The sequence below is a fragment of the Rhamphochromis sp. 'chilingali' genome (genome assembly GCF_963969265.1).
Source record: "Rhamphochromis sp. 'chilingali' genome assembly, chromosome: 19".
NCBI lineage: Eukaryota > Metazoa > Chordata > Actinopteri > Cichliformes > Cichlidae > Rhamphochromis > Rhamphochromis sp. 'chilingali'.
Window position 1 is genome coordinate 19140726 of NC_137946.1, and position 14755 is coordinate 19155480.

The 14755-nt window shown below is 40.9% G+C and overlaps 1 protein-coding gene across 1 annotated transcript in view; it reads right to left on the reverse strand.

Annotated features, from left to right (window-relative positions):
• The window catches only part of rtn4rl1a (reticulon 4 receptor-like 1a), a 136176-nt gene extending 121712 nt beyond the window's left edge, over positions 1–14464 (reverse strand). The window contains exon 1 of the mRNA XM_080866961.1: positions 14210–14464. Within this exon, the coding sequence (XP_080723087.1) occupies positions 14210–14222 (13 nt within the window). The 5' untranslated portion in view covers positions 14223–14464. The remainder of the gene's footprint in view (positions 1–14209) is intronic.
• Positions 14465–14755: the final 291 nt, after the last annotated feature.

A 14755-nucleotide genomic window follows, 5' to 3' on the forward strand; every position in this document is an offset into this window, starting at 1 on the left:
AAATGATCAGCGTTGCTGATTTACCAGGTGTAACAATTAAGTTTAACATCCAGGCATCCATGAAAACAGAATTTATTAAATTTAACAGAGTTGGAAGTTAGCAGGAAGTTAGTTTCCACCTAAACATGACATACCATGTTCTGACTGAGAGTTTTTTGAAACAAATTAAAGCGTACAGCTCTACTATCACTTCCAACATAAATGAAGACAGAAAACTAAACAGCAGTGACTTTTTGTAGGGTTACTGAAGTTGGACTAGCTGGTATAAAATGTTGTGCTACGTGATCGCTAGCAACACAGCTATATTAGCATAACATTAGCACAGTGAAGCTGTAGGATGAACGCTAACTTTTTTCCACTCGATAAAAGTTAACGTGAGGGTTTCTGGCGGTCAGGGACAAATGCAATCGCATGGCAGGATGCTGTACACAGACCAAACCTCAGTCAGGAGAACAACTGAGATAATCCATCCACAATATGAGGTTAGCTATTAATATACTGAAACAACATGGGAATAGAGCAGCTGTGAGAGAATTCAGCATTAATGAATCAATGGTACGGAAGTGGAAGAAGCGCAGTTTTTGGCTTTCAACATATTCCAAAAGTGCTTTGTCTCTTTGCTATGAATGTCGCCCGGCATAATTTGCAGATGATATTGCTTGCAGCCCCTGCCATGCTTTCAATAAAAACAGGCGCAGCTTGATGACACCATCAACATGCGCTATCACGGTAGAGCGGTATAGTCAAAATCTCTACCGTTGGCCAAATTTTAGCGTTTCTACTGTATACCGTTTATACCGCCCACCCCTAATTTGCATTGTTACTAAACCGCAAGAAGTCAAAGAACTGACACAGTTTGACATATTGAAGTAAAAACTAAGTAGAAAACTAACAAAGACAGATACATAAAATCTGTTTGTTTGTTTTTTGGGTTTTTTTGTATGTTGCTCTAGAAGTTTTCAGATTTTTAGGGAACCTAAAAAAGCCAGAAATGGCTTTTAGGTTGCTGCATCAAGTTGTAAAAATGGTAACACTCTGTTGTAATGAAGAGCTGGTGTGCTTCTCATTTGTCACTACTACATCACTGAGTGGTAAAATGGTCACAGATCCAAATTTTTACGTCAATTTGATTATGTTTTCAGGACAATGCTTATTAAAAAAAGAACACCTTTTGTCTGCCAGGACTTAACAATAAAAATGTTCTGCATGAAAACCGAAAAAAGAAAACATCTTATGCTGACCATCCTTGACCTTGACCCGTTTTACAAGGTTTTCTCTTGTCTTTCAAATTGAGAGCAGTTTGTGAAAGACCGAGAAGTTGTCTTTTCATTGTGCTCAAGGACATCAATTACAATTTTTCCATACTGGCTGAGCAGCAAACTCCATATTAGGAGGTAGAAGGCTGAGGTAACACCACAAGTTACTATCATTCACTCAACAGGGCTCTAGAGTGCGACCAATTTGGTCGCAAATGCGACCAAATTTCTCCATGGTGCGACTAATAAAAAATACTTGGTTGCACCGGTGCGACCAAGTAAAAAAAATACTTGGTCGCACCGGTGCAACCAAGTATTTTCTCGGAAAAAAAGTTTCAGCAACCCTGAAAGTCTCCGTGTGTTCAACAACAGGCACACATTATGCCCATGTCGTGTTCTAAACCAATCAGAGATACTCAGAGGCGGGGACCTCTGTGATTGGCCGTGGTCCAGATATTCCTGCAGACCTACTTGTGTTTACGTTTGAAAGTGCGGGCAGATAGAGAAGGGTGAGTAGCCCAGGTCAGAAGTGTATGAAGTTGGTATTGAGAAAATATGAAAAGAACAATTGATAACTTTTTCGTTAAGTTAAGGCCTGATCAGTCCAAAATTCTGAGCCAGCGCTCTGACACGGAGCCATCAACCTCTCCGTTTTTGTCAAACACTGGTCCGGAGACGGCATCAGAAAATGAGCCACATACGATCGACTCCCAGCCGGAGTCCACTGAAAGTAAAAGTGAGAAAATGTATAGATTTTGAATCGAGTGGCTTGACCAGTTTCCCTGGCTAAGATACAGCCAAGCTGACAATATGATGCACTGCATTTATTGTCGCGAGTGTGGAAAGACCATGGCCGGCAACACAGCATTTGTCACTGGTGCTAATACGTTTCGAATTGAAACGCTGAAAAAGCATACAGCATCGAGAAGACACATTATATGCCGCGATAAATGCTCTGCCAAAATGTCCCCGCTCTCCACTGCCTTTCAGCGGCAGGCAGGAGTAAACGGGTCATCGGAGGAGGCCGAGATGATCATTAAGTTTAACATCGCCTACAATATTGCAAAAGAAGAAGTTCCGTTTACTAAGTTCAAGTCAGAAATAACTCTTCACAGGAAAAATGGCTTGGACATAAACCCCACATACAGCAATGATGTTGCGTGCGCCCAGTTTATAGGCGTAATCGCTGACACACTGAAAAAAAAGACGTCAGTGGAAATTGCGAACAGTACATACATGGCCTTCCTGATCGATGGAGACACAGACATCGCCACAAAAGAATGTGTCATTGTGTACACTCGTATCTTGCAAAAAGGAAGACCAGCGAATATACTGATTGGACACATTGAGGTCCAGCATGCCCATGCCCAAGGTAAGCCATGTCATGTCACGTAGCCTATGTATATGATTAATAATATTACGTCGTGTTACTGAATTAACCATATCTAGCATGTTCTTATCATTGAAAATTAAACATAGCAATAATACATGAATATAGAAACTCAAACTGAAAAAGACTGCATTGTAAACTCTTGATCTGATAAGTAAATGGTATTTTTTTTTAATTTGTTTAGGAATTTATGCTGCCTCAAAGAAAGCATTTGCTGCTCTTGGGGACCAGTGCAGTAACTGGTTGGATAAAATCATTGCTATGGGGGCTGATGGAGCTGCTGTTAATTTGGGCAGCAAAGGGGGTGTCAAGTTAATCATTTTGAAAGGTTGTTAGTTAATCATTTACAAATAAAAAAAAAACGTGAACATGTAAAACTGCGGTGTTAAGTAATGCAGTTTAAAAATTTGGGTACGCCTAACTTTTGTGCTTGTACGCCTAAATTTTGTGCTGGTGCGCCTAAATTTTATTTTTAGGCGCACCAGTGCAACCATGGCAAAAAGTTAGTCTAGAGCCCTGCTCAAGATACTCTACTTTGTACCCTAGACCAGGATGTTTTTACACTTTCTTTGGTATAACGTTAAAAGTGGAGCTGTGTTTGCACTGACTGTTTGCATAGGTTATGTCACCAAAAAAAAGAAAGAAAAAACTTCTTGGTGAGATTTACATAAAGACAGTGGATTAGGTTAAAATACAGAATCACCGCCTTGGTGACACGTCCCCACGGAGGAGAATCAAAGACATATGTGTTGAAGCCGTGAAATGTTCTCACTGTCAAAGCAACAATGCATTTCGGCACTTATCTTTTTCTTTGCCATGTGACCAGACTGTGTGACAACACCACAATGCTTCCCTGTGTGAATGCAATGGTGGCCTATGCTGGGCCTTGTTGGATTGTTTTGTATTCTGACAAATGCTGAGCAACGTTTTCTTGCCAGAGCCCTCTGCGTTTGCACCCCCACTGCACAGCCCCATTCAAATGAACAGAGAACACGACCTGAGGGAAATGAATACACAACTAAACCTACTGTTTACTCACAAGGACAGTCTCAGGTGTAGTGTCATCTTGAAACTAAGAGGGATTGACAGTATAGGAGACGTCCTTAAATTCTGTCACTGGGCATGAAGCCTGCTTTACGCACATTTCCGTGTTTGCTTTGATGAATCAGCCACCTAAGTTGAAACTTTTCCAAAGAGTGTTTCTGTTAATTTGACTACCCTCTGTAAACAGTAGGGTGTACCTTGGATCCCATGCAACAACCAGCATATGATGGCAGGGCTGCTGCACTGTGAGCTGCTTCATGCAAGCATATTTTAAATAGCTTATCCTTCCTATACTTGTTTTTTTGGATCTACTACTTCTGTTTCCATGGTAATATCCCGAGTATTACATTTATTTATGTTCACATGCTCCTTTGTAATCAGAAGAAGAAGATGAATATCAAGGCCTTATCAAAAATAAAACCTGGAACTTGAGCTGTTGGCTACGACATGCACGCCAGCATGTTATCAGAATAACTGCGACGTGGAATAAGAGAAGACATGGAGGGGGGAAAAAGAGGGAGGCAGTGAAGAAGAGGAAGAGAGAGGGAGTAAAAGGACGGACTGAGCTGTGTGATCTACCGTGAGGAAAGCAGCAAGCCCATACTGCTGAGAGCTGTGGACCCCAAACGCCTTATCAGAAACCAAAACAGCTATCAATTATTCAACAGGTACAGAGTGAACCAGCTACAGAGGAGAAGACATGGGAGGCGAGGAGATTTGAAGGGAGAGAGGAGGGATGGAGGAGATACAGCCTGGGAGTTAGACACAAAGGATTTAAATTTTTTATTTTATGTCAGTGTGTTCAGAAATACACTATGTGGTGTACTCGTATTGATAATGCAGCTGTCATATTTTGCACTTTTTGACTAATTCATCAGCAACAGTGAACGAATGCAGGAAGTCACTTAGTTGGAAACTGTGAGAAAGTTTATGGCTTCAGCTTAAAGAATTGCTTGTTTCTTAACTTTTGATAAGCCCGGAAGCTTTACCTCTAAAGTTTTCTATTTGTTTTCCTGCTTCCATAAACTATATGTAAAAAACAGATGCAGTCACCAAAACATCGCCCATTGTTTTGTTTATTTTGTTTTGAAACCAGATATCACGATTAAGGGATGGATCTGACTAAGAAGCTGAAGGACACTGCATGCTCATGTGGTACAACTTGTCAATCATAACAATTTCCCAAACACATCTTGCTTAATGGTCTGTTTTCCTCTAACCCACAATTTATGTAATGACCATCATTCCACATTCAAAAAGTCCTCAAACTAGTCGTCAAGACATTCAGGGAAGTGTTTACTTATGTGGGTAACAGTAAAGCATCATAGGTTCAAATTTCTCATAGATTTCTATACAACTATGAGAAATTTTAAAGTAAAAGTTACATAAAGACATGGATGAGCCAGTTTGGCATGGAAGAACTTCACTGACGTGCATAGAGTCCTGACCTCAACCTGATAGAGCACCTTTGGGATGAATTAGAGCAGAGCTGTTATAGCTGCAAAGGTTGGCCGACATCATTTGGATTAAGAGTGGGATGTTAGTCAAGTTCAGATCCCAGGAACGAAATCCAAGATCTTTGTCGAGAAGACCGCAGTACTGGAAACAGCAAAGATACTGCATTCCTTTTTTTTTTTTTAACTTTGTCTATCAATTTGTTCCTAATGATGTCACACTTTTGCAGTCTCAGGGGACCACAGTAAAAGGAACTCAATATTGTTTATGTAGTTTTAATAAATTCAATGATTGGGTCAATATTTACCATAAAGAAGAAAAACTGTTGCCATCGCTGCCTTCATCAGCTTGATGGGTACCTTCCCAGACTGGAAGGTGTGATATTGTTGTAGAGGTCGCTGGATCTGATGTACCTGACAGAGATGATGATGCTGCAGTGTTACAAGCCCTGATCTGAGCAGCAATGACCCTCCTGGGAATGAGCAAAGCTCCCACTGATGACTGCCCAGTCCTCAGGTTGAAGACTGATTCCACAAAGCTGTTACATTTGTTCCTGAATCACAGACATGAAGGTAGCAAGTGCTTGCTCTTCCTGTCACAGGACCTGAGCACAGCATGAAAGAATTTGGGTGCTATAGCTGCCTATTGTGTCTGTTTAGCTTTAGTTATGTTTAGCTGCTTCTGGTCCACTCATACTCATTCTTTTAATAACATTTATGGGCAGAAATTCTAGGTGCAGCCCAGGTGTGGACGGTTTTATGGTTTCAGGATCTCATATCTGTTTTTTGTAGATGATGTGATTCCATTAGTTTTATCGAGGGTTAAGGGGAGAGCTAATCGAGGGATAAGGATCAGCACCTCTAAGTCTGAGGCCATGGTTCTCGGCTGAAAAAGAGTGGAGTGGCCTCTTTTCAATTGGAGCAGGAGATTGACAGAGACACTGCTTCTGCAGACGCTCGGCTGTGGTGACAAGAGAGCTGGCCCTCAATCTGTCAGTTCATAGGTCACGATCTCTGGGTAATGACTGAAAAAATGACATTGTGGATACAAGCTGAAATTAGCTTCTTCTAAAGGTTGTCTGGACTCTACCTTAGAGGTAGTAAGATAGAAAAGTTTGGTCATTTGGGAGGGATTCAGAGTAGAGTAGTCCTCTGCATAGAAAGGAAAGCCACTGAGGTGTTTCAGGAATCTGACCAGGATGCCTCCTGGGCATCTCCTAGGTGAGGTGTTTTGGGCATGTCCTAGGAGGAAGACGTGAGGAGGCCCCAGGGCAGAGCTGGAAAGAGTACATCTCATGATACTAGGAATTTATGTCTATTTGAGTTTTTCATATTGGGGTCAAAATGGATTCATCATAAAAATTTAACAATAATAGTGTTTGTTTAAAACTACTGAAAAATAAGTGACACCAGAGCAAAGGTATGGTAAATACAGTAAACTTTTAGCTTAACCTAAAAGTTGTAGGTTGTTTCAAAGAAAAGTATAGAATCTCACAAAATGTGCAAATAATTATAACTTTGCAAAAATAATAACAATGATATTGTTTTTTGTTTGGGTTGGGTTAGGATGCTTCTCACAGTAAATTATTCTTGGGGTCCCCAGTTGGTAGTCCATATATTTCAAAATGTCGATAGGATTGGGGTTAAGACACTTCTGTGTTGGCTTATAGTATGTGTTCAAGTGTATGTTTGCAAATGCATGACAAATGCTTGATGAGATGTAGAAAAACAACAACTTTTTAGCGGGAGTAAAATGATGGATATTTATTTATGAGTGACTTATGTATGTATGTATGTATATATATGTATATATTGTACTATTCTTAGTTAGTGTATTGTCTGTCTTGTCTTAATGTTGGTTTAAAATGGAGCACTGTAACAAAAAATAATTTCCCCCAGGGATCAATAAAGTATTCTGATTCTGATTCTGATTCTGATGGATCTGTTTCTTGGCCTTGCTTCCTGAATAAGTTGGAACACTTTGTATCACTGTGCCTGTATAGGGCCAAAAACAGTCCTCATAAATCTGGCAACCTGCATTAAAGCCAGATGGATGAGCTGCTGTTTGTTAAGAAATACCTCAGACACACACACAACTCCCCCATACAGTCCCCTTTTTTTTTTTTACATTTCTGTTGGTGCACAAGATAAACAAACGAGATGCAACCTGTTATTTAGTAAGCTTTAGAGATTTTGGTTGGTGTACTTTTTTCTTTATCTCTGAACAGAGCCAAGCTTCATGTTTCCCCCTGCTTCCAGCTTTACTGCTAAGCCAAGGTTCTCCTTCACTGTACTTAATGCACAGACATCAGATGTACATCCTTCCTTTCATGTCAGTCTCAGAAAGAAATGTCTCACAAATGTTTCCAAAATGTCTACGTCTCATTCGCTTTCAGTAAGAAAAGGAGAGGGCTGCTTCATCCAACTGTCTCTCCCTCTGAAGACGAGAAAATACCAAAGTTACTTCATCAAAGCGGGTGACACCCGTAGCACACATCCGCGCAGTAAGCTCATATCAGCTCCACTACCCTTACCTGCCACTGGCTCGCTCTGTGTGTATCCCATGTAAATTCTTTTTCCTGATAACCACTCCTTTTCACGTGGTCTGTTCTCCCTGCCGCATCAGCACAGTATAACTCCCCTCTCATGCATCAGCTCTGACATTTACAATAATGATTCCTGAGGCTCGAACACACTTAAAAATCTGTATGAGCACCATGCTCTGACTATGTGATCACTGGCATTTGCATCACTTTCATCTGAAAACTTTCTCACACTCACATATGCAGCCACATCCATGTGCATGCTCATTCACACACAAACATATTCACAGAGAGAGAGAGTACATGCAGTAAATGCACAGCTAGCCCCAGCTGTTGCTAAGTGAACCTGCAATCAGAGGCCTTCACAGGACTCCTGATAGGGAGTAATGTCTTCTTTGATTGGATACTTAATTCACACAGGACCTTCCTGCTGTGTGTGCCGCCAGCTCTCAAGGTAAACCGTGGAGATCCATAAGCAAATTAGTGCACTGTATTTACCAACAATCAGCAGCTACTTCACTGCACTGCCAATTAAAGAAGTAGTATGAATCTAATTCGAGGGAAATGAGGAATAAACCACTTCAGCTTTGTTCATTCTGCTTGGCAGCCTTATGGGTTTTTTAAGGCAGAAAAATGGCTCCTTTCTTATAGCTGTCTTAACTTGCACTTTACCCCGGTGAAAAATACAGAAGATGCAAAAAGGGGTATGTTTGGTATAAAAACAAATGTGTAATAAAGCTTTACTTGGCAAGAAAGTTGGAATAAAACACCACAGGGCCATTGTGAAATGCCATTTCATGCTCTGTACTGCATAATTTGTAGCACTCTGTGTTTGTTTATTTAGCATCAAAACAATTTCTGCTCATTAAAGGTTTTTTGTGGGTTGTTTTTTTTTTTTTTTTTTTTTTGCATTGTGTTTGTGAGAGTTTGCCACTTTAGAAGCTCGGAGCTGTAAAACACCAGCCCGTGTAATTATTTCTACGCATTTCTACGAGGCACGTCGATTGTAAATGCCGTGCACGTTCCAGAAAATTGTGGCGAGACGTAATGATAAAATAGAATTCAGCAGGCAGACCACACTGAGCTCAGGATAAAGCAGAAGAAAGAAAGGAGTCCGTGAGTGACCTTGAGATCAGGCAGGAGGAGCGGTGCAAAGATGTGCAAAGGTCATTGATATGCACAGCCATCACATGGACACTCGCTGCGTTGCGGTGTGTGTGGCGATGCGTTTCATCCTGCTCTCCACTGTGGCTTGCATTAGGGATGTAATTGATTATGATATGACTTCCATTCCTGTAATCAAATCCCAAGATGATTTAGTTCTCTAATATAATATATCCACAAAATCCGCACAAAGCATAATGTTCCCTATATTGTCCTAATCTGTAAAATCTGTCTGCTGCCTCAGGATGTCGGTGCAGCAAGAGCAAATTTGGATCAATCTCAGCTCTCAATTACTCCACCATTTGGTGCTTCACGACCCGAATAAACATTTTGTCACCAATCCATATGTTATTATCATCTACCACAGCACTCATCTACAAAACACACACACACACACACGCATGCATAACAAAGCAAACGGGCAACAGCAGCTTCTAATTGTGTGACTGTGGACTTGACAGTGGCCTGCAGGCAAAATGTATGCGTGCCAGTGCAACTGTCATCTCACAGAGAAAGTAAGGATGTGGCATTAGTCTTTTGTCACAATGCCATCAGATGTACTTCATGATACTGTGCTTTATCCGAAGAGAAAGCAGGCTCGGAGGTGACAAATGACGGTCAGCAATCCGTAGTATAGTATGCAAATAAAAACTGGAGGTTTAATCAGGAATGACTTAAATTTCATAACGCTGCTAAAAAGTCTGTTAATCAAATGAGGGCTTTATTCACACTGGGGCCCAGAGAGAGCCTGGAGCGAGTCTGAGGCTATAGCCTATATGAACAGTGACTTGCAATTTTAACATCATATATTGGTATGTCTGTGAAGGTTCTCAGTCATCCAGGTCATCGTAGTCAAAGGAGCTTGCAAAGAAAAGCGTCTGGACTTCTTTAAGTTTCAACGTCTTTCAACGCCTTCAAGCAACTTAAAGAAGTCCAGACGCTTTTCTTTGCAAGCTCCTTTGACTATCATATATTGGTATTGATCAGTGAAATTCAGTACAGAGCTGACGTTTGTTATAGATTATCATGGCTGAATGTAGTAACACAGAACATTTCAGTATTTCAAATACTGCTAATTTTTTTCTTTCTGGATCACAGGGTGTATCCAACGGCAGGAATGATGACGAAAAGTGAGAGGATGAAATCGTATTGAAAGTGATGAGAAGCAAGGAAGACGCGGCGTCATGTTTTTAAAGGCTGAAGTTCACAGCTCGAGTAGGAGCTGCACGACCGTGCTCTCTTCCATATAGATTGAACTTGTCCATCCAATCCAGGCAGCAACTTTTAGTCTTCAAGAGTTGCGTAGGAAGAAGGCCACTGAGGAAGGCATGTGAGGCAAAGATATTGCATCAGGTGAAAGGAGCGCATCGACATGTTTACTCCTCTGAACCATTACTCATTTAAATCTCACGCAGAGTAATGTTACACACAGATGAAGACTTAGCTTTGCCGATCACATCATTATGTTTGATGTGCACTTGGAAAAAATGGGAATAAATCAGCACAGAAATCATAAAAAGAAGATGCTCATGAAAATTTGTTGGGGAACGTTTGTAGTTTTTTTCTGTCTATGACTGATAGTTGTCTGTACATCACTGGGTACTTCCAAGAAAGTACTTTTAATAGTTACTTATGCAAGCCTCTCATCTTTTCGTGGTACCAAGTAGGAACACAACAGTATTGTTTGTTTGGTTTTTCGTGCCATAGGCAATGTGGGCATGTTTTTGTCCATGCTCACATATTTAGAAAAAGAAGACTGCCCACAAAGACAGCAAATACTACATGATTGACACGGCAGCTAGTGCAGCTGCAGTAGCTCGTTGCTAAGAAAGTCAGTAAGCATGTGGAAGTACTTTGGATTTAAGGGAAATGACCAATGGATTATACTGATTCACAAAAGGCAAAATGCAAATAATGCAAATGATATCATTTTGCCTTTCTCCAGAAATACAGAGTTAGGGCTACTGCCAGTGATGTCTTAACCCTCATAGGGTTAATCAGATGTGCTTAATCCATTTTTTCTCAAAGGATAAAGAAAAGAATATGTCTTAGGATTTGCTAAGTGGTTACCCAAACAACACCAATGGGGAAATCTTTCCAATTCCTTCTTATGTTATCCTGAATTACACGGTATTATTTTGTTTGAGGAAGCTAGCATTACCGAACGTTAGAAGTGGCTAAGCCATCGTAATGTATTTAACGTGAGGCCATTTCAGTCTGTGTCTCTTAAACATAGTATAATCCAGCCTTTTAAATAAATCTTCTGCCCACACCAGGTCAGTGACTTTAAATTAATTTTTAATGATTTAATGATTTTTTATTTTATTGTCATGTCAAATCAGTTTTGAGAGTTGTGTAATTCTACTAATATTGATTTGGGCTGTAAGGTTTCTGGTATAATGGCATAGCTAGCACCAAGGTGCAGCAAAGAGGTTTCATTTAACAGAAAATAATAGCTTCTGATGGGCTAACAACAATTCTTGAAACTGCACTGTTTGGCAAACTGTACTCTACACCTACTAAACATTTATGTGTATTTCTCACTCCAGTTAAGCCACCAGCAGGAATTTTCTTCTACAGCTCACTGACTGTAAATGTTGGCAGGTTGTTTTTTTTGTTTTGTTTTTTTAAGAAAACAGCATGAAAGTTTCTTTCTTCAACAGAATGTTTTCAAATTGGTGAACATTTTAGTGCCAAATTATATGGCTGGCCCCCTGATATTCAGGACTTGAGATACAAATTGCTTCCTAAAGTACTTACTTGTGCTTAGCTGTGCTAAACATTGAATGGGCTTACCTGTGCTTTATGGGTATAATTGCTTATTAGGTGGCCAAACACTTAACCCTTTGGGGTCTAAGTCATCATCTACAAGTATCCTAGCCCTAACTCTAACCCTAGAGTTCCCAGAGTAATGAATTTGCCTTTCTCCAGAAATACAGGGTTAGGTCTACCGCCTATGGTGTTTTAAACCTGAGAGGGTTAATCCGATGTGCTTTAATCCAATTTTTCTCAGAGGGAAAACAAAAAAAGAATATGTCTTCAAATTTGCTAAATGGTTATCCCAACAAGTCTCCATTGGTTAGCAATATTAGCACCGGTTCTGAAATAGTCTAAATTTCAAAATGTGATGAATCAGCTGATAAAAATATTATCTGTAGCTGATAATTGACCAATCATTTTAGGTTTTAGTTAAAATACCAACTGTTAACTAATGTACCCACTAAAATGTAAGAATTTAACATATTTCCTAGCTGTGTGTGAGAAAAAGGTCTTTCAGTTTGTGGGGTTTTATTTTATTACAATGATCTGATATATGAATAATTCACTGATTGTTTGTTTTATTCAAAAGCCATGAGCATCCATTAAATAGCTGACAATAAAAACCGGTCCGCACTTTTGCAGAACATAGCAAAGCCTTTTTTTGTCTTTTTTGTTAAGTGGCCATTATTCTTTTTGTGACTAATTTTAAGGTTTGTTTTGGTTTGTTCAGTGCCTGCAAACATCTTACTGCAGGGAAAAAAAATGTAGATAAATAGGGAAATTAACAAGTTGGGTAACAGAGGCAAAGTCAAGTAAGGGAGACAAATCCAGCTTCAAACACGCTGGGAAACAAAGCTTCGGCAGCCACCCAAACCAGCAAGCTAGTAGCCAATCAGCCTGCCAGGCTGCTCTCAGTTTGAAGCTGGCAGCAGGAGCTGGTTGGCCAAGCAGAGAGAAAGAATGAGAGACAGACACGGAGAGAAAGAGAGAGGGAGTTTTCATTACACAAAAACACTTATCCTCTTTCTTCTCACTCTCTCACTCTTGTTTTATCCCACTGCAGAGAGATACTGTGGGTAAAGGTGACAGACAAAGATAACTGTATCTCAGGCAGACTGCACAATTACTCTGGATTTTATTATTGCGACTGACAGTCACATATTTGTAGGAGGAGATACAAAGCAGCGCATCAGCCATCACCACTGTGTGTTTTTTGCTGTGTGTGCGGGTAGGTGGGTGGGTGGATGCTATCCATCTGAAATTAAAGGAAGATTAAAATTAAAGCTTGTCTCCCTCTAGCCAGCAAACTCTTTTCTCCCTCTCTCTTGTGCTCTGTCTCTCTCTCACACACATACACAGTGACAGCACTAATCAGCCCTCTGTCAAGCCCATTAGGTCCCACCCTTAATGAGGAGATCGCCCAGCTTGTGCCCTGACTCAGGCCAACCAAGTGAGCTAATAGATTATGATGTGCATGGATGTATGTGTGTTGTTTCCCCACTCTGCGTTGAGCTGCATGGAAATGACAAATGACAGACATCCAGTGTCTCTATTAAAGAATGTTTTTCCATTATGTTCTCGGGGTTCAGTCAGCCGCGGACTGCATTCATTTCCAAACAGTTCTCAGACAAGCTGTCTTTCACTGGAGCCCAACATGCATACATGTTTTGGGGGGGCAATTGGCAGATGAGTCACCATTCCACACCACAAATACTCTTCTTTAAAACGTGTGTGTGTGTAAGTGTGCGTGTACTTTCCGTACACTTTGCATCACAGTACTATTTAATAATTTCAGAAAGGTTGATATGTTGTTTAATACCGGATATGAATTTGTGAAATTGCTTTTTTTTTCCCACTGGATTTGTCAGTCGTGATTTTTAATTGTCAATGCGCGTGCACGCACGGAGAAAGAGGTGGCGGGAGGGAAATGGAGCTCTCCTTTATCAACACATGAGCAGGCAAGGTCATCGTGGTAAACCTTAATACCTTTTCTCACCGTAACACGGAAGCGTGTGAGTGTCAGAGTAAACAGCGCACAGCTATTCTCTGGGAGACACTTTTACACCTGTTTTTAGTCTCCCTGGGCCCGCGGAACCCGTGGGGAGACCCTCCCTCCCTTCAGCGACAAGTAGAAATCCACGGGCTGAGCGCCTCCTTCTGTCACGCGGATTAACACAAAGCGCCAAAAAACGGGGTAAACTTTTGTAGAAAACCAGTCAAATTGTAAACTTTTTTCAATTTCACTCTCACGTGCTCTCTACCCGTTTCTCGCTCGCGCGTAGCAACAGCACCAGCCACCCTCGTGCAGACAGGTTCTACAAACTGCAGTGCGGCAGCGGTTCGCTATTTTAAGAATAATTTTTACATGAAGTGAATAAATATTTAATCTGCTTCCCAGTCGCGGCCACCACGGCGGATAAGAGACGACTGGGAAGTTTGAGAAACACCGAGAGCCTCGTCTGTAACTCAATTTGCCCAAAATTTAACTAAATTAATTTCTCAAAAGAACAAACAAAAAATGTATCGCTCGCACACACCGACTGCGCGCGCTCCACATCCTCGTCAGCAACAAAAACAAGTGGAGCCCTCTTTCCTTACCTGGCCTGAACATATTGGCAAAGGCTGTTTGGACCGTCTAGTAGCCTCTGTGCTGGAGTAGCATCCTTGTCAGGGTTCAGTCCTGTGCTGATGTTGATTAGATTGTTTTGATTCCCTTTGAACGCTGGCGGGTAGAGTGTAGTCGTGTCTCCTTGGTGGCTTTCTTTTTTCTTTTCTTTTTGTTTTTTTAAACCAAGTGAAGACGGTTGGAGGAGGAACGGGAGGAGGAGGACGAGGCGGTAGTGGAGGAGGGAGAATAAGGGGGTCGGATAATGTCTGACAAAATTAAGGACAAAAATAGCCTAGAAGGTCCGCCACCAGTGGAAAACAAGTTCTGTGTAATAAAAGACAAGGAGGGGAGAAGAATAACACCGTGTCCCGTCCCAACACACTCAGATGTGTTTTAGTGATTTTTCAGCTCACCGCCATCTGGTGTTTATAAATCACTGATGTACATTCTGACTTTATTTGATGTCCGAATTTACGGGAAAGATGGTGAAACAGCCTCCCCCCTAAAAAAAAATCTGATGAAAGTTCTCTTATGCC